The sequence below is a fragment of the Amblyomma mixtum genome, chromosome 3 (assembly GCF_055824585.1).
Source record: "Amblyomma mixtum isolate Tamu chromosome 3, ASM5582458v1, whole genome shotgun sequence".
In the NCBI taxonomy this organism is placed as follows: Eukaryota; Metazoa; Arthropoda; class Arachnida; order Ixodida; family Ixodidae; genus Amblyomma; species Amblyomma mixtum.
Genome location: NC_143014.1, coordinates 414,107,544 through 414,134,850, shown reverse-complemented (window position 1 = coordinate 414,134,850; position 27,307 = coordinate 414,107,544). Strand labels below are relative to the sequence as shown.

Below are 27,307 nucleotides of genomic sequence, written 5' to 3'. Positions count from 1 at the left end.
ATTCCCTGATCCATGGGCTGTAGGACTTTGGGTGCGCTCGGAGGGAGAAACACCAGCTTGATCCACTCAAGGCCCAACACCTTGCAGTGAACACTGCAGTTGTCAGCAACCATGACCACCTTGCATTTCTTGACTCCAAAAACACCGGTCAAGGTGATGCAACCAGGACTGAAAAATGCCTGATGTAATCCAAGCTTTCCTGTTAGCCTGGTAATCAACAGGAAGGTGTCTCACGTTCTTGGAGCACCCCAGCTTCTGCACCTTCCCAATCACTAAGAGTGGCAAATGCTCTGTTCCCATCACGTTGGAGGCAACTGACATGGTAACTCTTCCCTTGCTGCGTTTTCCTGCTGTACAAGGGTCACCTTGGAAGGGGATCGTTTTGCTCGGGAGTGCTTTAAATAACAGCCCTGTTTCGATGGCACTGAATATATTCCTAGCATCATATGTAGCCAGGTGTTCACAAAGCCCAGTGATCCGCCACTCATTGATCACTTTGTTCAGGAGGCTCTTTCGCCGCACAGATTCTTAAAAGTCAGATTGTGTCCGCTTCTGAAACGAGCGAGCTAATGTTCATTTTCGTGGCGAACCTTTCAGCCCGGGCACAAATGAGTGGCCCACTCACAGGGAGATAGGCCTCACATGCGTTTGCGATCCATCACAGTATGGCTTCTTCAGAGTTCGAGGTGGGCCGCCATCCACAGTCATTTTCTATTGGCACTGATAGAAATGCCTCCAAGATACCGTGTATTTTTCAGTGTATAAGACGCAGCTTTTTTTTTTTTCAAAAATCTTGCTGGTGCGTCCTATACAAGGGTGCGTCTTTTACACGAATTTTTCGCTTTTTTTTTTCCGACTTCAGAAATTACTCAGGTTCATGTTGAAGCTTTCTTTACCAAAAAAATATCACTACCAATGACGCGGTTTTAACACGGTTAATACTTCAATCAGGGACTGCCATGCGCAAACTTTTCAGGTGAACTTTATCATGAAAAGGCAGGGATGACAACTTCCAGGATCACAAACTCATGGCTGTTTCGGAGGCCCCAAGCAAAAGTAATGTGAAATGCCAAAAGATGGCGACAATCACGCTTCTCGCCATTGCCAAGACAAGCAAAGACAAGCCAGTGTTCTTTTTTAGCCACCCTTTGCAACTTTGTTTGCTCTGGTTTGCTCCGTGTACGTAGTACGTACATAGTGCAAAGAGAATGTTTCAGCCGCATTGCCTCCAGAAATGGGCAAACTTTTGATAGCGCATCCGAATATGAAGACTTCGAAGGTTTTAAGTAGAAATAAAATGTTATTATGGACATATGGGAGAGTTCTTTCGTTTTTTTCTTTCTTTTGCTAAGACGTGGGCGGGTATGGTGTGAGTGTTGCCTTTTTTGATAACTTAGCATTGCTTAAGAATTTCTCACAGGTACGGTGAATTTCGCGATGGTCGCGCAAGCGTGTTTAATAAAGCCTCACTAGCCTAACGGGGTAAACTGGGGTGCGTCTTATACACGGGTGCGTCTTATATACAAACTTTTTCAATGTCAGCCTGCATATATAGCGGGTGCGTCTTATACACCAGAAAATATGGTACTTTTTTTATTTTTGACGTAAGTGACCAAGGTTGTTCTTTTCACTTCATATTTGTCCACCACGTGGCGGCGTGACATGCCATTCTTGAGCGCATTCATTATTTCTGCTTTTGCGGCTAGGTACTTCCTAGGTACTTCCTAGGTACCGGCTAGGTGCCTGGTACTTCGGCCACTTTGCCGGTGTCGCCATTGCAGCAGCATGCAACACAGTGGCAAGATGCGCAGGCACAGCATGCAACACACTCAAAAGCAGCACAGTAAACATGCTGGCAAAGCGTTCAATAAGCAAGAAAGGTGATTCAGGGTTAACTAACCATGACCGTAGCACCAAAGAGCACTCAGCGACAACACATTCCAAAGTGAGACTTGTTGAAGATAGGATTAATACGACTACGACACGACTACGCAAAGGCTAGCAAAGACAACAAAACATTCGGATGCCACCGACCCTGCTTCCCTCGCCCTCCCTCACAATGCTGGTGACGATGACAGTACGGATGGCCTATGCTGAATTTTCTTAGCTTTACACTAGTGCCGCTCTTGGCAGTCTTTTCTCTTTCCTGCTCCCTCCACAGCGTCATGGCGGGCTACGGAGCTACGTCGAATTAACCAATGCGTGTCAAAATTTACACAAATTAACGAGAATTTCGCCCCATAGACTTTTGTATATTTTTGTAGGGACCAGGCTAGTAGGTTGAATTATCAGACTTTCCAGGTTAACGAGGGTTGAATTAACGAGCTTTCACTGCATTCAGAAACCTCGAATATTTTCTAAGTAGTTCAAAGTTCCAGAATTAAAGAAAATAAGCTGCTGGATAAAACAGTCAATGGTCTTGTGTACGTTCTGACATTTGTGCGTTGTAAAGTAAAGGCGCCAAAAACCACACACACACACAAGACAAGAGAATGGGATAGAGCGGGACACAGAGTGGATCACACTACTCTGGATGTCGGCACACGTCATGCACATGGCATGACGGCAGTGTCCACAAACTCTGCCTTCGATGGCTGCACAGTGCGAAAGGCCATGATGTGCTCACACCATGACCGACAAGGCAGCGTGCATCAATGGATTTTGCGCAGCGCGATCCACTTCCACGCGCCTCCAGTGTGCACGCGCTGACTGGTCCTGATGGGACAGGCATGCAACAGCTGGCTGGCACCTAATGCTATCCTCAGGGTGACATGCGCAGTGCCTCCTTGAGGAAGTGGATCGTGCTGTGCTCTAATCGGAGGATGTGCGGCTCCACTGACTTCTGCGGAACGAGCCTGAGCCGACTGCAGCTGCCACAGCCGCTCTCCTCCAGATGAAATCCGCTAAAGCACGACAGTGCGAGCAAGAAAGGAAGCTAGCACGAGACACATGGAGATGGGTGCCCCTGTGACAAAGCTTCAATGCATTGGTTTTTTTTTTTCACGGAATGGCCACGTGTGTTAAAAAATAAGCAATTTTTAAAACTCCTACTGTGGCGTCCCACCTTTTTTCCTTTTTTTGTGTGCCAGAAGTGGTTGAAATATTTGCGTCAAAATTATTCTAAGGAAATTACTATTCGCTCCGAACCAAAAAAAAACACTATTCGCACATGCCTAATGATGTGCAATTTCGACTCTTACGAAAAATCAGTCAACTTTTTCCCGCATAATGAACCCTCCTCACAAATTGGCATCAACATTTCTGAAAAAAAAGAAAGAAATGTGGGTACATTACGCAAGTAAATGCGGTAAAAACGCTCAGTTTCATTCAAGCTCATAACTTGAATGCATTTCGAGTCCCCTCCATGTTCGAATTATTAAGAGTCAAATAGACCACCTACTTCTGCCCGTGCCCACACATCGATCCTGTGAAAGTCCTTCAGGCCCTCCCTCAAAGTGGGAATCACCTTAAAGCAAGACGCCCTGTACAGGAGTTGCACCACGTGGCCAATGCTGGTCTTGGAGGCCTGGGGGAAGTGAGGCGCCAGGCGCTGAACCACAAACAGCACCAGCACCTGGGAGAGAGAGCAGCATGCATTCAAGATCACGAAAAGGTGCAAGCTGTCACTAAAAACAGTGCACAAGTAGGGCCGTCCATGCATTTTTTCTTTCAACACACAAAACAGATAAGCAATTCCCACCACATGGCACTAACATAGCTGAATTGGTGCCAATGCACAGCACAAAGCTAACACAGATAATTCTGAATTTTCCACCGAGGAACTGCGTGACAGAGAAACAGGTGCATAAGCCTTTCATCATTCCCTTCATTGTGCCTACATGCCCACTGTTATTGGCCCGTTTGAAAGAACAGCTGAAAATAAAAAGAGGGGAAGGGGAACAGTCGCCATTGGAATTCTACACACTTTCTCTCATTCTCTGCGTGGCCATTCTCCAGATTTGGCCTCCTCAGATTCTTCCTCTGAGGAAAAAAGTTGTCATCCAATGAATGTACCGTCATCCTAACTGGAGCATATTTTGTGGCCTTTGAGAACACAGTAGAATCCTGCTATTGCGTTTTTCATGGGACTGCAGGCAAATAATGCACCTGCCAGAAAAAAAAGTAGCCGAATACAGCGCATGAAAAAATTTTGTTTCTGCCACATTTCTTTTTTTTTGTTTCATTCCCTGCAAGAGCAATGTGCTTTTCTGATCTTGCAAGTTTTTGCAACTCTCACTAGTGGCTTACTGGTGGGTCACAACACACCCAATGCGAACAGCAGGCAACCCTTGTGCGGGATTTGTGACACATGCACAGTCCACACCGGTCCTGTGTCCTCTTATCCTTCAGCCTGTTTTCCTTTCGTCCACAACCGTTATTAACTTATTTATACATTTTAAATACCTGCAGCGCCCAAAGGCACCACTGCAGGGGGGCGGAAGTACATGTTTGGTTAACCAATTTTCTTTTGATAATGGGTCACGGCATTCAAAAAGCTCACATAATGGAAACAATAATTAAACCCCTTGACACTATATGGCAAGCTCATCTTTCATGTGGCCCTAATCCTGTTTACTACACAGTGAGCCATGAAAAGGAGAAAATAGTAATGTTAAGAGATAAAAAGGGAGCAGTACTGATTGGAGAACCAAGTGCAAGCTGATGATTTTTCAAGGTGAAATTAAAGTTGGTAGACTTGGAGAGAGCATGCGATGTAGAGAATAGACTGGTACCAAAATAGACTGAATGGAAAGAACATGTGGTCGGAGATGCCCAAGAACCAAGTAAATGTTTGTTTACGGAGTTTAACATCCCAAAGCAACTCAGGCTGAGAGACGCCGTAGTTGAGGGCTCCGGAAATTTCAACCCCCTAGGTTTCTTTAACGTGCACTGATACTGCACAGTACACGGGCCTCTAGAATTTCACCTCCATCGAAATTCGACCGCCGTGGCCGCGATCGAACCCACATCTTTCGGGTTGGCAGCTGAGTACCACAACCACTGAGCCACTGCAGCGAGACTGAGAACCAAGCAAAGTGCTGAGATGCAGGCTAACAGGTGGTAGTGGTTCCCATGGCTGGTGAAGCACAGAGGTAGGCATGCACTGAGATAGACCTTGACCATGACTGACAATGTGCGACAATAGCCATTCGCGTCACACGCACAAGAGAGTCACCCACCTTGCGTGACAAAGGTGAGCCATCCTCGAGGGCGAGGAGGACGAGCCGCAGCACCTCCTCCTGCATGTGGGGCCCCAGGAACTGACAGCCCCGGGCCCGCACAGCTGCCCAGAGAGCAGCGCTCAGCTGCTGGCCACCCCCGGCCCCGCCCCCCGCCTGGTGCTGGTGGTGCTGCAGGAGGAGCTCGAGGGCACAGCGCTCGCCCAGGGAGCGGGCTGCCCGGGCCGCCCGGGCCCGCCCTTCACTCTCCGACAGGGGGCAGTGGACCAGGGAGACCAGCTTGCGCTGCAGGGGACGACTCAGCCAGCAGCCCCCTGCAGTGCCATCATCAGGGTCACGCACAAGGACTTCCTTGCCAATACAATGGAACACAAAACTGGGTTGAGGAACATTCCTATAGCACACAGCTAAGTAGAAAGCAAATGGCGATAGGCAACTTGTAGAGTCATTCACTGTTACAGCGCAACGACGGCCCAGAACAAGAGGAGGACACAACAGCACTGTTGTGTCCCCCTATTATTCTGTGGCGTCGTTGCGCTGTAATAATGAATGTAGGTAACCAACTCGCCCAAAATGTTGTATTATGGAACTTGTAGAGACCCCATGCACAGCCTGCATTGTTGCAAGCTTTACTGTCTGAAAGAATGCCAGCGCAACTTCATATTCATCACTATTAATAAAAAAATTGAAATTTTTTTATGACTGCAGGCTCACTTTTGACCCATTCAGGTGCCATGCATTATTTCAATGCAAAACAAACATTTTTCCGGTTAAATAGCATACCCAGAAAGCCAATTTATTAGTTTTCCCACGCAGAAGGCCAATTGTTAATTTACTACAGAAAATTATAAAATTTCACACAAAGTGGCATAATGGTTGAAAATTGTCACACGGAGGCACCAAGATTCATCAAATAAACACTAATCGCCTTTCATGGCAGAATCACATAAACATCATTTCCTCGTCTGCATCGAAGCCTCGGTCTTCTAAAACACATTGAAACATGCACCATCTCAACTTGAACTGCTGGCTTTCAACTCCTTAATTCGTTCAAAACAAGAGTATGCTTGAGTTGCATGCAATCAGTTCTTAAAGAAGGATACAAAGAAATTCAAAATGTTCCAGAGAAAAGACGTCCGCTTCATCTTTAATGCTTATCGTGGCTCTATATCTCCTTCCTTTCTGAAGACTCCCAATAACACATCCTATTTAGAAAACACGACAGCACTTGCAAGACTCCAATTTCTTCACTCTCTGTATTTCAGCCAATTCAATATTAGTCTTGCGCGCTACCTAAGTCCCCGATCCAAACGACAGACTCATTACTGCTGCAGCCATAACCTTTCCCCATGCTCTGCGTGTACCAGTACATTGAACAATCACAGCGTGGAATACACTTCCTGTAGAGGTCTTCTCGACCCATCATGTTGCTGCTTTTGAAAAAAAGTTCTTGCACTATTTGTCAAGTTAGTGTTGTCCACACATCCTATTTCTGTTTCTTACCATTGATTGTTGCCTCAGTGTTGGATTTGTGATGTCGTTTTTAGTTTGCTTTTTAGAATGCTGCCCCCTCCGCTTTGTCTGTACGACTGCAGTATGTGTAAATAAATAAACCACAGGGGTCTTGGAACCACCTTCTGTTTCAAAGATGCACATGACGCTATAAATTGAGAAAAAACAATGGACACTATTACTGATCAGCCCAGTCTGTCTGCATAAAAATGGAAGAGGACATGCCACATAGCTCACCGTTTCGTCAATTATTATTTACTGCATTTGCTAGGTGAGATAATAAAAACCGCCCCGTTTCAGACCTGAAGAATGCTAAATTTGCCCAAAACAAACAAACCACTGCTATGATTGTACACTCTCAGAAAAAGCCCTGATTTCGTTTTGTAAACAACTGTGTACAAAGTGCCTTGAAGAGTTGAGTAGAAATGCCATGCACTGCTGGGCAATATTTTTTCAAATGCAATTCTTACTTCTATCATTTCTGGTTACTAGTTGCATAACTGAATCCCAATAAGTACGTCTAACCCAGTGCACATGCATAATTGGGTTTGCCAGACTATTTATATGGCTAGGTAGACTGGTATACCAGGATGAACTGGAACGCACTTTCAAACAATCTCGTGTCTTCCACTGTTTGTGCTTGTCCAGGCAGCACAAAGAAGCTTTGAAATGTACCATCCTTCAGCAACTCACCTAACAATGCATTCTGTTAAGGTGCCCCACCAATGCACAGCACTCCACTAGTTCATCTTATTATCAATACTCTTGGACTTGTGTGTGTTCTGCTATGCATAAGGCACCTAGTTTCCCGCAGCTTCGCAAAATATTGCGGATTCAAGTATTTTATGCTGAACTGCATGTTAGCAGCCACATTGTCTTTTTTTATGGTACTACTGATATCAAAATCATTAGGAAGCAAAGCCACTGATACATTAATGCATGCAGCCTCCCACACAGCAGCAGCAGCAGCCCGCCTTAACTGCACTGAAGCTGCTACTTTTTTTTTCATGCTGCCCAGTCTTGCACCCGTGTTCCCCATTTCCCTTCCGAACTCTACTCAACTCTTTCAGCACCTCCTCTTTCTCAATGACATGCACCACCTTCCCTTTTGCCACTGCACGCCACATGCTTTGCCGCAAGATTATTGAAAAGCTGGCTTCTCCACACGGCTCACGAGCCTGGCAGTGAAGGTGGTTTTAGGTACCTTGAAGAGCTGGTGGGGGAGGTAGCATTATCTGATGCCTCCTGCGGAATGTTGCAGATTCTTTGTTCTCAATTCGTGAAATTTAAAATTTTCGACCGCAGAAAGTTAGGGGCCTTAGCTATGCCATATTAGGGCGCAAAAGAAACCTAAGGAGATTTAACTAAAAACAGCTTCTAAACCTACTTAACTACTAAGAATTCTGAGATGCCATCAACTAAGGGGCCCTTCAAAATAGATTACAGCAATGCTTAGAAAAACATGAGCAGAACCAACACTGCAACAGCCCTGTCCAGTAAATGGAACTGGTGTCACCTTAAATTCCAAACCCCATTTCGGGGTTTATTAAGCAATCCCATACAGTTCAAAATTGTTATCACAACTGGCAGTACCGCGGCACCGCCCAAAGAATTTTTTACCATGGGAAATTTTTGAGAAGGTAAAGTAACAGCACAAGTTATAGGCACCTGAAGCAATTCCACAGCTCCCTGCTTACTCTCTGAAGAGCCCACTCTGAGCCCACCAAGGTACTACATCCAGAAAGAGACCGAATCTGAGTGAAAAATGTTGCACGAAGGCAAGTCAAACAAAAAACCTGGCATGAAAGCGAGCTGTGAGCTTCCAATTTTTCGGAGCAATTCTTTTCAAACCTACTGCAGTGCCAGTTCTGTCAGCCAGTTCATTCTATCTGATGGCAAATTTCATATATATTCTGCAGTTATCAAAAGGGTTCCGGAACTATTAAATTATCGAAGGATTACGTCTGCTCAATAAGAATCAGACAGCGGGAACCAAACAACACTGCCACTGCAATGCTTAGAACGATTCAGCAAGCCCCTTAAAGGGCAGCTGCAGCACCTTTTTGAGAATTTCTTGATATTCAAGGATTCAAATCTATGTAGGCTGTAGGTAAAGCATGCCAAATGTTTTTGCACTAGCATTTAAAATAGTGACGTAATCCACGATTTAATTTTGCGCTTCTTCTCAATGCACCGGAGGAGTGCAGGAAAACTTCGCGTGACGTCACGGAAGGTATGATTTCAAATTTCCTCTGTCGTCCGTCACGCCTGGCCCTGACGCTTTAGACGCTTGCAAACAACTCTCGGCAGAGTTCGCCTTCGGTGACGTTGGTTTTTTTCCTTCAAAGCAGGCGTTTGTGCGTTGGAAATGTACCGATACCTTCGATGACTTCATCATGCGCCCCCCACTTGGCGTTGTGCACGTCGGAGAAGCTTGAAGGGCGTCGGGATTTTAATCGGCGATTACTTCACTATTTCAAGTGCTAGCCCAAAAAGACATCGCATGCTTTACGTGAAAGTTTCACACATTCGACCCCCTTAAGCTCGTTGATTTCTAAAACCTATGCAGTTTCCCTTTAAGTAACAATACTCCCAACATAAAAAATTCCCTGTGGTTCAACCTGTCTGAACCTAGCAAGATGAGCGAAAAGCTCGGCTACGGCTAGTTTTTCGCTGTATTGCACCTTGTCTCCAAGCTATATCAGCCGGATGATCTAACTCTGCTTTCCTTCCATTGCAAATTGTTTGCCGCGAGGGCCCGGCCCTCTGTTCAGCCATGATGTCGTCCAGCGAGGCTTTGCCAGACAGCCATTATTTTATTTTGTCTCTCCCCACTCTGAGCAAATGATTCAGCGAGCAGTGGCACAGGTGTTACTCAAGGCGAGGAGCGAGCGCAGCTGCGGCGGCGAGCAAGGCACATGATCTGACATCACAGCCATACCTCCGCCCCTCCACCTGGTTTGAAGGTCATTGTCAAATGGTCTTGACCTTGAGCTCTGTTATACAGAGAGCAGAGCTTTTCGCTCTAAAAATGATCTGTTGGCAGTCAGCTGCTCACTCAGAGCAGAAAACAAAGGCCAACACAAAGCACTGGTGGCACTTCAGTGCAGGAATACAGCACCAGACAAGGCACAGGTAGGAAGGAAACTGAGCCCTATCCCATATTGACAACAATCAGTGCCCTGTGCATATTACATGCCTACATCCCATTCTGCACACTCTTCCCATATGATGATGCCTTCACGCCAACCAGCACCTTTGCTTAAGTCCTGCACAGCTGCAGCTTTAGAAGGGTGCCTAACCAGTGCCTAAAGCCTTTTGACCTTAATGCCTCCAGCTGGTGCTATCGCCGAGGGCCAAGAAAACATCACACCATAGAAGACTGCCACATTAACATGGTATGCAAAGAGCATACAAGCTCCTCTTTGTAATAAGGGAGTAATTACTCATTGACACCCACCCAAGCACAGCCATATGGCTACAAAGGGAAGCCATACAGCTTTCTCAGAAACTTCGCAGTTAAACAAAAATTCGTCCTGGTCCGGGGTTCGAACCCGGGACCACCGCTTCACCGGAGCAGTCGCTCTGCCAATTGAGCTAACCGGGACGGCAAGCTTATGGTAGGGCGAGAGCGAATTGATCAATAACTCGAAGTGGGAACAGTGTTGGTCAAATGTTTTAGAGGAATCCCCCAAGGTGGAGTAGAGTAGTAGTGGAGTAGTAGTCAAGTGGAGTAGTAGTCAATGAGCAATTCCTCCCTTATTACAAGTCTACTCCACCGTGGAGGATTCCCCTAAAACATTTGACCAAGCTCCTCTTTGTCCTGGATTCCCCAGTCGCAGCGCACAGCAAGCACTTGCCCTGGGTGGCGGGCCTCAGCAGAAGTGCCATCTCGTGGATGCAACGCGCCACTGCCTGCTCGGCGCTCTCTTCTGGAACCACTGCCACGGGCGGGGCCGGAGGAGCGGGGGGTGCGGCCACCAGGTGCAGCAGCGTGGGGACGCTGTTCTCAGGGCGCCTCTGCTGCTGCAGGTGGCAGAGGGGCGTGTGTGGGCCTCGGCCACAGCAGCAGGCAGCAGGGGGCGCCCCCCAGGAAGGAGGGGGCGGAGCCTGCACAGGCATGCTGGCTGCCCCCCCAGCTGGGCAACCTCGCCGGCCCACGGCGCCCTGCACATCGGGGGGGGGGGGGGTGGGGAGCACAGTTACACAGGAAGACAACATCCACACCCAATGTGCATGCACACATGCACATGCTGTCCGAACATGCAAATGCAACTTCCTCAGGGAAAGCTCATCAAGTCTGGTTTGGTTTATTGGGGTTTAAAGTCCCAAAGCGCCTCACTCAAGCTATGAGAGACGCCGTAGTGAAGGGCTCTGGAAATTGCGACCACCTGGGGTTCTTTAACGTGCATGCGGGCCTATTCAACCACCGCGGCAGGGATCGAACCCGCGTCTTTTGGGTCAGCAGCCGAGCGCCGTAACCACTGAGCCACCGCGGCGGGATAGCTCATGAAGTTTGGGATGACAATTGCTCAATAGCTTTCACACCCACAAATAACATACAAGTAGCTGCTGCGGTGGCTCAGTGGTTATGGTGCTGGGCTGCTGACCCAAAAGATGCAGGTTCAATACCAGCCGCGTCGGTTGCACTTTCGACGGAGGCGAAATGCTGGAGGCCCAAGTAATGTGCAATGTCAACGCACATTAAAGAATCCCAGGTGGTCGAAATTATCCGAAGCCCTCCACTACGGTGTCCCTCATAGCTCGAATTGCTTTAGGACGTTAAACCCCATAAACCAAATGCTGCTACTGCCCTAGATTTGAAGAAGATGGGTAGTCAAAGTTAGTTCACTTCTTCAAATAAAAATACAAGCAAATTATTATGTAATGTGCTGTTACAAAAAAAGAAACAAAACAAGACACAAGTATTAAGAGAAAGAAGGCACACAACACCCAGCCAACCTTCAGCACGGCATTAAGTGCGTTTTTTCCTCTTGTTCCTGTGTCTTGTAGTGCTGTTTTTCATTACCATGGACCACCAACTAGCCCAAGCCTTCAGTCTTGCAAGATGTAGTTGTTAATTTTCATGGTGGTCAGTCATAAATGCATGTTGTGGCATAAAGTTCTAAAAAAAATTTCAAGATAACATAGTGCACAAAAAAAACTATCGATCTGCAGAAAGGAAAATGACAGACAGTCTTCTTGGTTTGTTTTTAAACCTAATATCTCACTGACGACATGATGACACGAAGCCTTCAAACCAATGTCCACTTTCTCCAATAGCGTTACGCCTGTGCAACTAGCAAACAGCTTTATACACTGGCAGCTACCTAAAGCAGTTGTACATTCAATGAATGCCATAACTACAACACAGCAGCAGTATCAAGAACACCATGCCTACAACTGCTGCAGAGATCACTGTTTGGCAAAATTCTGTGCGATCGTGACATCACAGAAAATCGAGTCTTTATCAGCCTTCCATGTTCCTCAAAGGTTTCACACATTTGCCCATCAAATTCTTCATAAAATATTTACTACAAGGAACTACAAGCTAATAATCCCTGCATAAAGCTACTGCATACGGCCCCTGCAATACAAAGCAAGAGAAAAGAATCACAGAATGGTAATGAGTGCAATTCGAATGTTTGAGCATTAGCCGTGGTGTGACAGCAAAGAAAGAAGCCGGGCTGGGGGGCACTCGTTCCCAGCTTTGTCGGACGGTGGGTTTCAAACCAACCAAATGCCTCAGCCGAGAGGGACGCCCAAGCCACCCAATGCCTCCCACCCTCTCTCCGTCATCCTTCTCCCATTTCCCTCTCCCCTAAAAGTGGAAAGGGGATTTCCTTTTCTCCACTTTGCCACCTGGTGGCACTGTGGACGACGGCACAGAACTGAGCAACAAGCTAAGAAGAGCTAACACTCTAAAAAAGTATCAAAAGACAAGAATATTTGGTGCACAGCACAAAAGCAACTAGAGCACAGAATATATACTGACACATTACACAGCACCATTTCACCCAGAGCCGTCAGCATTTTTTTTTTTTTCTCTTTCGCTGAAGCTTGACCATGCATCATTTGTCAAAGGTTAGGGCACATTTAAGTATTAACCATGTTTTTTTTTTTTTTCATCTGATTTACATGGCTGTATCCTCCTGAACTGCATTGCATCCTTTGGTCAATAATGTGTGTGCATTTTTCTTTCCACGTACATATCGTTAAGAGTGTACAATATTCAATTTTAATTACAGAGTTTAATGTCCTGAAGCAACACATTGGCTCTGAGGAACGCCGTAGTGGAGGGCTCCGGATTAATTTAGACCATCTGGAGTTCTTTAATGTGAGCTGATGTCGCACACAGGTGCCTTTTGCATTTCACCTCCACCGAAACACAGCCAACCCGGCTGGGTTTGAACCCGGGTCCTTCAATTCAGTAGCCAAGCCCCTAATCACTGAGCCACTGCAGTGGGTTGTGTGTACAATGCTGTTTAGTATCTTGTAACAACTGTTTGTAATGAAATTTTTCTTTCTGAAATTTACCTTTTCCTTTTAAATAACCTTTCCAATTCAAACTGCTACACATGCTTGCATTACAATGTCTAATATTGTCATCTGTGCAAATGTATCTCCACTTGCATATTCTTTCGAGCATTTCCCCAACTCCAATGTAATGCCCGTAAAGGCCCTTAAGGTATAGTAGATAAATAAAAAAATTAAAAGGCTGGTACAAAACTTGAATTTCTGGTGGCATTTGCACACAACATAATAACTGCCTTCTTTAAAATGAACCCGAACTTTAGATGCACAGATGCACCTTGCTTAAATTCCCATTTTTGGTGCAAACTGTAAAGGCTGAACTTCGATAGTTTCAACCTCCAACCTCCCCTCACAAATATATCAAGGTCCCTTCATGTACACAGCCATTCCTTTGCTCCTTGATGATGGAAGCAAAACGAGGGATGACTAGCTGTGCATTTTTTATTTCATTAGCCACATGATACTGGCTCGAACATCCAATTCTGGAACTACTGCGCTTACAGTCAACTACAGGATACAGAGCTACTGCAAGCCTGCACTAATGTCTATATTTCCTATGCACTGAAGTGAACACTGTTGATTGATTTCAGCCCTTTATCTGACCATGCCCCATATAATTTTGCCCCATATAAGTATTTGCTGCCATACTGTGAAAAGTAAAGCATGAAGCACCTCTAAAGCATCTGCCAACTAGAATGTTCATAACAAAAACGCCCTAAATAAAGCATCTGGAACAGCACTTCCAAGTGACAAACACCAAAGCATCAAAACTCCCACTGTGTAGTAAGAGTAAACTGGAGAGACTGCCTATCAATGACGGCCACGAAAGACTGGTTTTAATGGAACTGTACATGTGGTTCCCTTGCGTACATTAAAACAGCTACTCCATGTCATTTTGTCATGCTTTTTTTCTTTGCTAACTCTGACAGCGATTCCATTATGCAGTGTCACTAAGTTAGTGGCCTAGGTATTCTTAAAGAAGCATTTGAGTAGAGAGCGATCCAAAAAATGTACTCTGCCAACTAAACTAAGCCTCACGTGACACATACCCAATTGTTACAACATAAACATTGGCTGAAACCTGACTACCTCTGCTGGTCTTCCATTTAATTTTAATGCAGTAACTGCTTCTCAACTAAGCTTACCAAACAAACAAATGAAGCAGGACTGGTGCAGTGTGGTACATGGGATTTAACGTCTCAGAGCTGCATGTGGACTATAAGAGAGACAGTAGTAGAGGACTCCGAATTAATTTCGACCGCAGGTTCTTTAACGCGCACTGACATAACACAGTGCACGGGCATTTTCATTTCACCTCCCATGAAATGCAGCAACCCCAGCTGGGATTCAATCCCTGAGCTCACCAGCAAATGGCATAGCCACTTAACCACCACGGCAAATTCAAGCAGGACTGGCTGACTGAAGTGGCATGTGTAAATGGTTTGCATTCACATGGATGAGGAAAAATTCAAGACTTTGCATGAGATGGCCTCAGTAATTGAACCCATAGCATGTTCAGCACCTTTCAAGCACAATTTTTCCTACCTTGACTGTTCTGACTGAAATTTGGCCTTAAAAAGACCACACTTCCAACTACATCTTACTCATTGTCCTGCAAGCTTAGCACTGTATGCCAAGGTTGGATATCATGACACTTATTGCGTGCAACAAACGCTTGGTTTGACCTATTAGGTGTATATTTTATGCACAGGCTTTTAAAACACACACTTTCAGCTGCCTGAAAATAAAATCACCTCCAGCCGGTAGCCACACATTGAGGCTAGACTGCAGTTCCCTCGCCAATTCATTTTCGTGCTGAAGCATAAAAATGGAAATGCAGGGGGAAGACTAAGTGCAATTATAATGCATATCCTTTGAATAGATTCATAATTATAGAATCTGCATAATGTCTTGCTTGTTCCCTCTTAGAGCACCAGGTTAATGCATGTTTCGCGCCCTTCTTATATCCAAAAGTGTACTAAAGGCCATGTTTTGCACTGACAAAATATATCTGATGCCACAATGCATCTGTAGTAGCAAAATGCTAGTGTGCCTTCCTCACCTGCAGGAAAACGGCATGATGCCAGGCATGTGCTGAACGCAAGCTCTGGCAAGCAAATAACAAAGCAGCTGGATTTCTTTGACCTGCCATACCCCTGGACAACACAGCACCAACAGCAAACAGCCACAACATTCGCGGACAACACAGCACCAACAGAAAACAGCCACGACTTCAACACTCGATGCACTCCTAATTTCACAAAGAAAGTGCCCACAGTTTTAAAACCCACGAGGTCGCCAGGTGACAAGGAGCAACCATTCATCTGATGACCCCAAACAAACATATATCCCTGTAGCAGTACGTATCTGCACAGCCCGACATTTCGCACAATGACACTTTGAACCCCTGGAAAAAGCAAGCGGAAAGGAAGAGGGGGGTGACAAGAAAGGCCATTTACCTACGGCCGTGTAATAAAAGAAAAGGCCGAGATTATCTCAGTGCAGCTAAAAGCTACACTCACGTGACCTCGAACTCGCATCATCTAACGCCGTATCACAAAGCAAACGACACGCGCGCGTTTGTTGCGCGCTCACAGTGGCACAAAACTGCAGCCAATGGAGAGAATAAGGCACCAACTACGTTCGCGCGCCGTCTCAGGGTTCAAAACGGCTGCAGTAACCGGCCAATTTTTGACCGCGCGCATGGAGACACTCGGATAAGATTTCTGCACCACTCTGTCGCGGTAGAAGCGATTAGCTTAGCTGGCACCGTCTCTCAGCGGACCTTTCTGAGGCCGGGAAACCGGCCGAAGCTCGCTCCTGTTTCCCATCCACTGCCCTGAAACTAAAGTGCGAGCTGTTGTTAACACGGGGGGCATTTTACACGTGTGGCGGGGAGAAAGCAAGTCGCGAGCGATGCAACGGGCAGCGGCTGCTTCGCTCGCGCGAGCCTTTCAGCGCTTCGATCACAGCGCGACAAAGTACAATGCTAGCTACTCTTACCGTGCTGGGAACGAGAGGACTTCGGTCGACAGGCCGCTGACGGCTAGAACGCTGCGGTGGACGGGAACTCAGCTGCCACGGCCCGACGCTGCACAGTGGCGCGGCGCTCGAGCGGCATAGCGCGTGTGTCGGACAGGGGCTACGCGGGCAGCCAGAAGAGAGACTTGAGCCGAACTATGAGGTGGAAGCGCTTGCCTTTCATCGTCCAACCAGCCGACACATTACGGACGTTGGAACCCGCGTCTCAAACCACCTTGTCCGCGGCGCCCCTCCGACGAGTGGATCGCCGCTGTCTTCCGGGGGCTCGCGGCGGAGCACGGGGTTCGCGCAGGGCGAAGCGAGGCTCGCGCGATGCTCTGTCTCAGTCGAGAAGACGATGCGGTCACCGCGAATGCGTCCAAATGAGCCTGCTACACAGCGATGACGACTAGCACAACAGCGGCCAAACAAGCCCAGATACGCAACCAACCCAACTGCAACACAACTGGAATTCCCGCAGGCTGCGGCGACCAGCTCAGTTATTGCGGCCCTCTTTCTGGCGGCAAACACGGCTCCTCGTTTTGCAGTTTTTGTCGCTGCCACAGGGAGCGTTACAGCAGCCGAAGTACGGTAACAGGCAGCGGCCGTAACAACCTTACCTGCTATATTTTTCGCGACAACAGCGCCTTGGCGGCGGCGGTGGCTCACAAAACTGCGCTCATCAGAGAAGAGAGAAGGGCTGCAACATAGCGAAGGGTCGATTTAGCTGCCGCGCGCGGCAGTATGGGGAGGCTTATAAATAGGCGCTAGGCGTAGGGATATCGTTGTGTGCGTGGTCTTGTGTCTGCGTCCCTGTTTTGTGCGGCGGATCCGGCGAGCCTTGCGATGATCAAGCTCTTCTCGCTCAAACAGCAGCAGAAGGATGGCGAGGCGATGGGCAACAAGCCCACGAGCCAGAAGCGCGCTTCAGCGGCTCAGCTACGCATTACGAAGGACATCAACGAGCTGAATCTGCCCAAGACCTGTCAGATGGAGTTCCCGGACCCGGACGACCTGCTGAACTTCAAGCTGGTCATCTGCCCCGATGAGGGCTTCTACCGGAACGGGCGCTTCGTTTTCAGCTTTCGTGTGAGTCCAAACTACCCGCACGAACCGCCCAAGGTCAAGTGTGACACCATGGTCTATCATCCGAACATAGACCTGGACGGCAACGTCTGTCTGAATATCCTGCGTGAAGACTGGAAGCCCGTGCTGACGGTCAACTCGATCGTGTACGGCCTACAGTACCTTTTCCTCGAGCCCAACCCCGAGGATCCGCTTAACAAAGACGCGGCCGAGGTTCTACAGAGCAATCGGAGATTGTTCGAACAAAATGTCAAGAAGGCCATGCTTGGGGGCTACGTCGGCGCAACGTACTTTGAACGGTGCCTCAAGTAGCCCTACCCTTTCTGCTGACTTCTCTTTCAGGGGTCTGCGGGGAAGAAAGGAATGAAGTGTGTGATGCCGCTGCTGCCGCTGCTACTGGTGCTGACGTCGCTGGCCTCGCCGCAACCGCCGTGCCGTTGGGTGCTTCGTAGTGTGCCGCATGTGTGTCGCCGCTGACAGTTAGCGCGATGGGTCCCGCTTCTTGTTCCGCTTGTTTCTGGCGCTCCACGCGCACCAAAGCGCACAGTCTTATTTCTACTTCGGTTTTGCTTGTGTAATCACGTTGCTGTGTACGCGCCTACTTTAGCGCTCTTGTTTTCTGATTGCGGTACATGTGGCGCATTGGCTGTAGTAGTACATCCCGGATGGCACATGACCTGCTTCGGAGTGCGCATGCTTGCACTTCACTGGGAAGCCAATTGACCTAATCGTTTAGACAAATGGTTCTGACCTGCAACCTTCATGTCCCGTGTGAGCTGAACTGAAAATGGTTCCTTGCTGGCATACTTGATGTGTGAGTCGAATTTTTCAGTGCTCTTACAGGCAAGTGGAAGCCAAAAGTTTGGATTGCCTGTTATTAGACTGTAGGGACTATGCCGAATTTCTGTGCTTTCTTTCCCCAAAGATCTATTTAAGTGTACACCCGCAAATGGCTGTGCACCTATGTTTACAATATGGCATAATGATGCCTTGACACTCGTGATATTGATTCTCGTGTGAAGTACCGTGTTTTTCCAGGTGTCCTGTGAATTAACGCATGAGTGACTGACCTTGTAGTAGGCTGAAAGACGAACTTCCTTAAAAAGGGTTGAAAATTGGGCGAGTTGGTACGAATTCATACTGGTGCCACACCAGTATGAACTTCCTTAACAGCGCTTTTATTTGCAGAAAAGAATATTGTTGATATTTCATGGATATGCTGTGCTTATTTTTGAGCACTGTTTGCCTCAGTGCCGTATAAGAGGCTACAGTCGCTGGCATGTGCTGTTTCTGTTGAAAATCATGGGAATTTGAAATGAAATATTCAACACACTAGCTTCAAGACAGGACTTTTTTTGCCAGCTATATCTTGCAGTGCAGGAAACCTGTCCTAGTTTTTCTAGTTGGGCAGGAGTAGGTTTTATTTGCCTCAGGGTGCCAAGGAGTCAGTTTTGTTGCGAGTGCAGCACCTGTGACAGCAGCAGTAGTTTCTCAGTAGTTACCTGTGCGGGCTGCGCAAATCTAGTGCGGCCTGCACTGCCCTTGCTTTCCATACTGTGTACGCATGCGCTCTCAAGCGTACAAAGTACGAGGGATGCTATGGACATGCCAAATGTACCAGTGTCTCGCATGCAGTCTTTGTACAGTGTGGTTGGTGCGTGAGGTTGCTTTGGCTCACTGAACCGCCATCCTGTTTTGAATAGTTCAAGCAGCGAGGGCAAAGTGATGTCGTGAGCCATCCTGTGTGTTGATTAAAGAGCAGAGGTGCATCTCTGTCTCTCAGTGCGTGGTAGTTTGCTGTGGTGTGTACAGTCTTTTTCAAAAGTACATGAGCCACTTAGCGCACAATTGTAGTCACTAGGTCATGTTGTGGTGCCCCCAGTGCTTTGGAAAGTGAGGTGGACTCGCTCCTCTCCGGGGCACTAGGAGCGCCACACAGACCGACGGGCTCTTGTGACTTTTGGAAAGGACTGCGTGTTTGTCAGCCATTGCCTTTCTGTTCATGTTGTACAGACTGGTCCACTGTGAGTTGGGGTACATGAGCACCTGGCCTGTGTTCTGAGCAGAACAAGTGGACAGCATCCACAAGAATTTGATGCAGAGTCCGTAGCCATGAGAATTGTGCTGCTGGGAGCATCTGCAATGAAACTGGAGTTGCGCTGCTTCAAAATGAGTTTCTTGTTTTTTTTTAAGAAACTGATGAAAGTTTAGCAGATGAAAATAAAGCTAGGCTGCAAGCTGGTTCTGCTCACGACCCGAGCCATGTGTCCACGTCTTCTGCCACGGTGGGCGCTCGTGCTTTGGTGGGTGTGGCATTTTGCTGCAGAGCACGAGTTGGCAGGTTCAACTTCGTACCCACATCTCACCCGTGCACTGAATGAAATTCTGGTGCATGTTAGAGTAGCCCCAGGCAGTTGAAGTTGATTCAGAGCACTCCTCTACGGATGCCTTCTAGCCGATGAATGTTGAAACTTTTTTTCTGCCATACTGAGCCACGATGTACATTAGTGCCTCAGCACTGTTGTGGTGAGAAGTGCAGGGAAACATTTTTTTTCCTAGTTGTGTTTAAAACAACCCCTCCCCTTTTGTTTTCTTCTGCCTTTGTTTTGACATCTGCACTTAGCAAGTGTCCTTGTTTAATCCTGGGTTGAGTGAATAAACAAACACTGGTTGCAATTGCAAGCCTCTTGTGCATTCTTTTCTGCAAGCACGTGCCCTCTTCTGCACACTCATTTTAACATTTTAATGCAAGCGCGCAGCTCTCTCTTGCATTCAAAGCACGTGCACAAAACTTGAATTAGCCCCAATCACCCAAACTATTTTCTGTGTGTGTGTGCTTCAAGACATGATGGTGTCATTTGCCCTATGTTACTTTCAATTGCTTCCTGCAGTGTGGTGAGATTGCCACTGTTGGCATTGAGAATCGGCCAACATTAGCTGGGTTTCTCACCACAGTGCTTATTAAATGCATCATATGCTTTAGTGTCCTTGCACCTCAAGATGCAATTTCGCAAGCGAACCGTGCAAGGAAGCGGTGATGGTTTCATCAGGTTATAAAAGTTACGTAGAAAGAGCTTGGCACTGCTTAAGTAACTCATCACTTTAGTAAAATGCAATTGGGAAAAATTCAAATGTTTGTGAAATAAGCAACTGCATGTGCACACACATAAGCAATGGGTATACACAGCTGTGCTGTGTATACACATTGTTGCCAACAGTCTGTGGCATGCAGCTGCAGGTGGCAGCCGAGACACGTTTAAAATGTTCACTGCGCCATGGGTCAACAGCACGTCGCGTCATTTATCCATGCGGTGTGGCCTCGAATACTGGGTCACATAATGAAGCCGTGGGTCAGATTTTATTACGAGATCTAAGGAGGAAGACCTCACTAAGAAATCTGTCCTATGGCTTCATTGTGTGACCCAGTATTCATGCCCACACCGCATGAATAAATGCAGCGACCCATGGTGTGGCAAACGTGGTAGCTGTGATGATGATGTTTTGATGGCACAAAACATTTTTCGTATTCACAAAGTGGGGTTGGAGACCCATTTTCCAAGCATTTCACCCAATAGAAGCACAGATGTTCAGCTGTGCTATGCAGCCAACAGCTGCCCTGCAAGTGACTGCACGTGAACAATCTTAAGCAACACCTTCAAATTCGTGAGCTTGTCAGGATAATTGGAGGTAACAATGTGATAAACAAAAACATAAAGATGGTGCAATAAACATGTTCTACCTTGGTGTCTTTTCCTACCTCTCCAAATAGCATAGACTTTCTCTAATGTTGTTGCCTTATGAGTGTTGTACAGCACCGTTCCCTCAGCACATCTTCAAGATCAGGTCTTCCAAACGAGATTTGCAAGCTTTCACAAATATTTGCATTTTCAATTTGTGAGCCAAATAGTGCTTTATTCTACAGCAAAAGCTGTGATAGGTTTAAGCCATATAGCCCTGAATTTTACTGTGGAATCTACAGCATGAGCCACAAGGCCTTAATTACATAGTGAAATAATTTAACTTAGTTTAATTTAATTTGGTCCAATTAAGTCTAATTCAATGGCTGCATGTGGCTTTCCTTTCCAGCTGACTATGTAGATCCCACGGCCAAATGCAGGGCTAAATGGCTAAAGCAAAGCTATAACAGCTTTCACTGATTAATGCCCCGAGCTGGTAAGCTTAGCTCTACAAATGTTTTTTTTAGTTTCGAAGACAGTGTGGCACTGACCCAAGTGTTTCGTCCCTTGAGAAGGCGATCATCATGCTAAGAAACTCTTGTACCAGCTACAAAAACCAGTAGGTTCTTGGCAGTGCCAAGATTCAAACATGGCATCTCCCTTACACAAAGCGGCCACCCCCACTGGGCCACAATGCATTTCCACACCCTTCCTCAGCAACAAGGGCAAACTGAGCCCACTTTTCTTACAAAACTTGGTTTTCAATTCATTACTACTGCCCAATTTGTTTTAATGATATTAACCCATTGAACACTATTGCAGTCAATAAGAGAGCATACAAGAGGAAGGAAAAGAAAGTTGTATTTTACCATAGCTTCCTTCCAAGGGTTGAAATATGTGGGTACAGTCAAGAAACCACAAAGAAGCCTTAGAAAAAAAAAATGAAGAATGAGAAAACACCAACCTTGCACAAATGTTGCATTTTAATGAACAATGTGACAATGTTTGCTAGAACTGTCATCAAGCTGTGCACTACTGCAAAGTCGGCAATATATGCTAACACCCAACACTGTATGTTAAAGCAATTTTAAGCAATTTTACTGCCACAGGGATCGATTTGCAAGCAGGTATCAGCTATGCAAGACAAGCTATGGATACAAGCTACAAAATGAAATACTAAGCATCTGCCTTCCCCTTTGAGCCCACATGGTCCAAATGCCAACCACAGCATCAGCCCATAGCTGCTTGCTTGCAATTATTTTGGGTGAAATATCCCCCTTCTTTAAAACTGTACAACACAAAAAAGAACTTGATGGTTCATCATAACAAACAGCACATGGGGCACAGGTTTGAACCAAGAATAAAAATGATACTTTTATTACATAGACATACAGGCAAGGTACACCAGCTAACTTTGCTTCAAAAGCGACAGGGTTTTAAGACCATCCTTGTCTTATGGCAATGCAAAAAAAAGGGAAACTTTAGCAAGAACGCAAGCAGTCACAAGGAACACAGTAAGCCACGCGACAGAAAGATTACTGAGAAGATAAAGTATCCTTTGAATTTTTCTTTTCTTCATAGGCAACCAGGACAAAGAAAAAACATGCCAGGACCAGTACTTGAAATCAAATGGGACTGCTTTCCACTGTTACCTTCAGTGAAATATTAATAATGTGTACAGTAAACGGCAAGTACAGGAACATAAACCACAGGATAGATGCTGAGCCTGCCTCGTGAATCACGTTTGTTGGTTGCAATTTCTTTTTTTTTAACTGCATCAGAATACAAGGACAGCGAAGGAACATGCATCACATAACAGGTATTCTGCCCGCATTGCGATGTCTTTTCTGAACTCTTATTTTATACATGGTCATTGTTAAATATGCAGAAAAGCATTTTCAGTGTTGCAGTTACAAGGTGATTAGGTGCACGGTCAACTGTTGCCCTGGTCAGTCATGCAATGCACCACCAGGCTCGGTTGTGGGCAGACCGTAGTGTTCCTGCTTGGCTCTGATGGTGACCCCTTCCAGGACCGCTGGAAGGAAGGACAGGGCTCTCTGATCAATGCTGGGCCTCACTTACCAGAAAAAGATAGCATTTCCTGTGCCGCACTGACAGAGGACATGCTGTGACAAACGTCTAGCCTGCGTTGCATAGACAGAAGGCCGATGCAGAGTAAAGTTGGGGTCGTTTTGACATGCATGAATGGCAGATATTTTAGAACCAGAGCTACTTCAAGGTGTGGCCAGTTAGTACTACACCGCATGATCCAAATGGCACCATTGCGTACATTAAAAGACCCGAGTGCTGCACATTCATCCGGCCATGCTACTCTCGCACGTAAAAACCCATTAACCAACAAACATTTTAGTTTTACTCTTATGAACACCTTTTGGTGCTCACCTCACAACATGCCCTATTCAAACTCCTATTGCGCAGAGCCCAATTCGCACCTTGGTTACTTCCCAACTGTTTGTGGCAATTACAGTTTGTCACGAGCAAGTGCACACCTTTTGATGCACAATACATTCAGCACACTGGCACCCTTCAGGGTAGTTTGTGGTTCATGATAATTGTGACCCCACAAAATAACAAAACATGGTTTCTCACCTCATGCAGTTCAACTCACAAAAATAAAACCTGAATGTTTTGATGTTTTATATACGACTTCCAGCCAACTGCATGAACCTTAACAGACCAAAACAGGGCAAAAGTGCAATGTTTTATAGCATTACACACAAAACTGGACCTTTTGGTGACCTGCCACCACATTTGCATAGTATTATTCTCTCAATCTCTCTCTATATGTGTGCATGCATCCGTGCAATAAATTAGTATATTTTCTTCCCAAACTCAAGTATCGGCGTAATGCACCAAAATCACCGCATTTGCAAACTACAATTTGGTGCCCTACTGAGCCAGACCAGAAGCTGTGTACATAAATCAGATATTAATTACTTCGGCTTCACTGCAGCACCTGCTCCACGACAGGTGCAAAGCAATACCAAAGAAATCCAGGCCATTGTCAACAGAAGTGTTTCACTTGTTCCTAACTTTCGCGTGCAATAACGTTTACAAATTTCAAACAGGGAAATAATCATACTTCATGGTAAGAATTAAAGTTTCAGCAATTACAATGGGTTAATCCGATTTTGCAAACATTGTCAAGATTGAGCTACGTAGGCTCACAACACATTTGCTACTATTACTACTAGCAGGCTAGAGTGTAATACCAACTGGTAGCTACTCTCCGCAGTGAACACGGACTATTGCTCACTTACACTTTTTAATATGGCCCTCAAAGTGTGCAGCAGACACTACATGCGACATATTATGCAACAAACAGCAATTAAAATATTGTGATGAAAACTTTCCCTTTGTGTGCTCAGAAAGCTTGTTTGCACATGCCCATGAGAGGGGCATGACATTAGAAAATGTCAACTTCGTCCCATTTTATGCACTAAGGTTGCAGAGTAGTAGTGAATAACTTAACAAACTTCTGATACAACCAAAAACCTCATGCTTTATGCTCTAGTTCTGACAATACAAATGTGTATTATTTGTGAACCACTGGCCATCCAGCAAAAAGCATATTACTACAACGACCACTCGCAATAGCATAGTATCGATGCTTTTTAGAATTACCCTTCCAAGGAACACTCCTGCATGTTGAAATTTGACCCTCTAAAATTTCATGCCCAAAGTTCTAGACTCTCCTTAAGTTCCTGATACTCTCGGAACATGTTACAGATTAATGCTGAAAAAAATTGGAGGACGCTTAAGCTTTGCCTTTAGCAGTGGAATACAACAGCGTGTTGCAGCGCTGCCAGGGAGTCCATGGAACTCCATCGCCCGTTCGGCGCGACACCTTGCCCGTTGGAAAGACCTTTGAATGCAATGCATTTTTGAGGAAAGGAAATGCCGCAGTAATTGCCTCACACCTCGGTGGACACAAGAACCGCACCGTAAGGTAAGGTAGGAAGGTGGAAGTGAAAGAGAGAAAGAGGTGTCATAATGAAGGAAATGAAAATTGGATATGAGGAAGGGAGACGACGCAGTAACTGCCCTCATATCTCGATGGACACCCGCAGCCTCTGATTATAGGTCGCCGGTTCGAATCCCTGCCGAAAGCTAGGCTCTAACCTAAATAGTAAGTTTATGCTGCATAAAACACTGAATTGTACGACACCATCCGGAACATTCTACGGCAAACGGTTGGAATGATACAATTTTTTCCGACACGCGATGCCGACAACTACAACTACGACGCCGACGGCTTTTCTACCAAGCGAGCTATACGGGGTCTGTTAGAAAAGTATCCGACTTTATTTTTTTTCCTGAACACCTGATGGATATGAAACAAGCGCGCTTGCACCACGTGACCTTGAACCTTCGTGCGCATGTACGAATTTTTTCCCGCCTGCCGATAGCGTCAGTCGCTGGGACGCAGCATTTGAGTAAGGCAGTGCGCAGTGCTCTCGTCGGTTTTTTGTTGCAAGGAAAATGGCGGAGTGAAAGGAGCAGCGCTACTGCATCAAATTTTGCCATAAACTGGGCGACAGCCAAGTGGAAACCATTCGGAATATTCAGACGGCTTTCGGTGACGATGCTATGAGCAGCACACAGATTAAGCAGTGGTACAATTTATTTAAAGATGGCCGCACATCGGTGGAGAGCGAGCCACGCTCCAATCGGCCATCAACGTGCCGAAATGACCAGGTCATTGCCGAACTGAACGCTGTGGTGATGCGGGACCGTCGCGTGACTATCCGAGAAATTGAGGAAGAGGTGGACATGAGCAATTTCTCCGCACATTCCATTATCACCAAAGATTTGGCCATGGAGAGAGTTGCGGCGAAATTTGTGCCGAAGCTGCTCACGGTGGAGCAAAAGCAGCTTCGTGTTGAAGTCTCACAGGACATGCTGGATTCCGCAAACAGTGACCCCGACTTCATCAACATCATAATAACAGGTGACGAGTCTTGGGTGTACAGGTACGACCCGGAAACCAGATCCCAGTCGTCACAGTGGAAGCATTCCACGTCACCAAGACTTCAGAAGGCCCGCCAAGTGCGCAGCAATGTGAAAGTGATGCTGACTGCTTTCTTTGACACCCTCTGTGTGGCAGACCACGAGTACGCACTCCATAGGGTCAAACAATGGCCAAAGAGTGCTACAGGGATGTCCTTTGTTGCCTACGTGATGCTGTGCGGCGCAAGAACCCGGAGTTGAGGTTAACAGGAAAGTGGCGCATCCATCACGAATGTGCTCCAGCACATGCCTCGCACTTGATTCAGACTTTTTTTGGCGAAAAACCAGACTCCTGTAGTTCAACAGACTCCTTACTCTCCTGATATGGCCCCTGCGATTTCTGGCTGGTTCCCAAAATCAAAAGGCCATTGAAAGGAGCGCGATTTCAGACAAGGAAGAACATTATGGCTGCAACGACAGCTGAGCTAAACTCCATTCCGAAAGGGGCCTTTTTGGAATACTTCCAACAACGGCAGCACCGCTGGGTGAAGTGTGTGGAGTCCCAAGGAGACTACTTTGAAGGTGATTAGGTTTCCAACGCTCCAGTTATGCCTTTTTTTTTTTCTACAGCCAAAGGTCGGATACTTTTCTAACAGACCTCGTATATGCTGTCGCATAAAACTAAGTTTGTATTGTTCACTTCTCCCCAACAGCAAACCCTAGGTGTTCCATCCATTTGCATAGGACCTAACTTCACCGCAGTCAGCAAGTCATTACTCTTAGAAGTAGAATTAGATTGCTACCTAAAATTTCCTTCCCACACAGCTTGCATTAGATCCAAGACTGCTTATGGCTTAAAAATTTTACTCAGCCTACATTACTGACTTTACAACTAGTTCATACATTCACATCTCACATATTGTATTGTATGTTGGGGTGACACAGTACTCATCTGATATCCTTATAAGTAGTTCAAGATCAAGCAGTCCAAATAATAACATTCAGCTCCTTTGATTCAAACACTCAATGTCATTCACTGAATATTCTATCTGTATCTTACCTTGTTCAACATAACCTTGGTGTCTTCATTCACAAGCTAATTAATAGACACATCTCATTTCCTTCCATTCCACAGACAGAGCTAACAAACACTAATGCTAAGAGATTTGTGATTAGGAGAGACCCAATTCTACCTAAAGTACACACCAATTATGGGAAGCAAACAGTTCATTTTTAATTATTTTTTCTGAAATACCGCACGAGTGGAATTGAAAAACACTAATCCACTATATAAATACAAGAACAATGTAAAAACCTTAATTATTC

The 27,307-nt window shown here is 46.2% G+C and overlaps 3 protein-coding genes across 11 annotated transcripts in view; 1 reads left to right on the top strand and 2 right to left on the bottom strand.

The window, feature by feature from the left end:
* roq (RING finger and CCCH-type zinc finger domain-containing protein roquin) overlaps positions 1-16,939 on the bottom strand; it is a 99,793-nt gene extending 82,854 nt beyond the window's left edge. For 3 of the 7 annotated variants that reach the window (XM_089584852.1, XM_089584855.1, XM_089584856.1), the window contains exons 1-4: positions 16,230-16,850; positions 10,553-10,859; positions 5,181-5,494; positions 3,401-3,574 (exon numbers count right to left, since the gene is read on the bottom strand). In XM_089584852.1, the coding sequence (XP_089440978.1) occupies positions 3,401-3,574; positions 5,181-5,494; positions 10,553-10,814 (750 nt within the window). In that variant the 5' untranslated portion in view covers positions 10,815-10,859; positions 16,230-16,850. The other 4 variants (XM_089584854.1, XM_089584853.1, XM_089584858.1 and 1 more) reach the window with 4 other exon arrangements.
* A 33-nt stretch (positions 16,940-16,972) lies between these two features.
* UbcE2M (NEDD8-conjugating enzyme UbcE2M) lies at positions 16,973-20,009 on the top strand. The gene has a single exon (XM_089584861.1). It carries the CDS (start codon positions 17,094-17,096, stop codon positions 17,643-17,645), a length of 552 nt encoding a protein of 183 aa, XP_089440987.1. The 5' UTR covers positions 16,973-17,093; the 3' UTR covers positions 17,646-20,009.
* A 1,966-nt stretch (positions 20,010-21,975) lies between these two features.
* The window catches only part of LOC149357702 (DNA repair protein SWI5 homolog), a 30,095-nt gene continuing 24,763 nt past the window's right edge, over positions 21,976-27,307 (bottom strand). For all 3 annotated transcript variants that reach the window (XR_016291866.1, XM_089584851.1, XM_089584850.1), the window contains one exon: positions 21,976-23,045. Coding sequence is in view for 1 of the 3 variants with exons in the window: in XM_089584850.1 (XP_089440976.1) it covers positions 22,960-23,045 (86 nt within the window). In the remaining 2 variants the exon portion in view is untranslated. The remainder of the gene's footprint in view (positions 23,046-27,307) is intronic.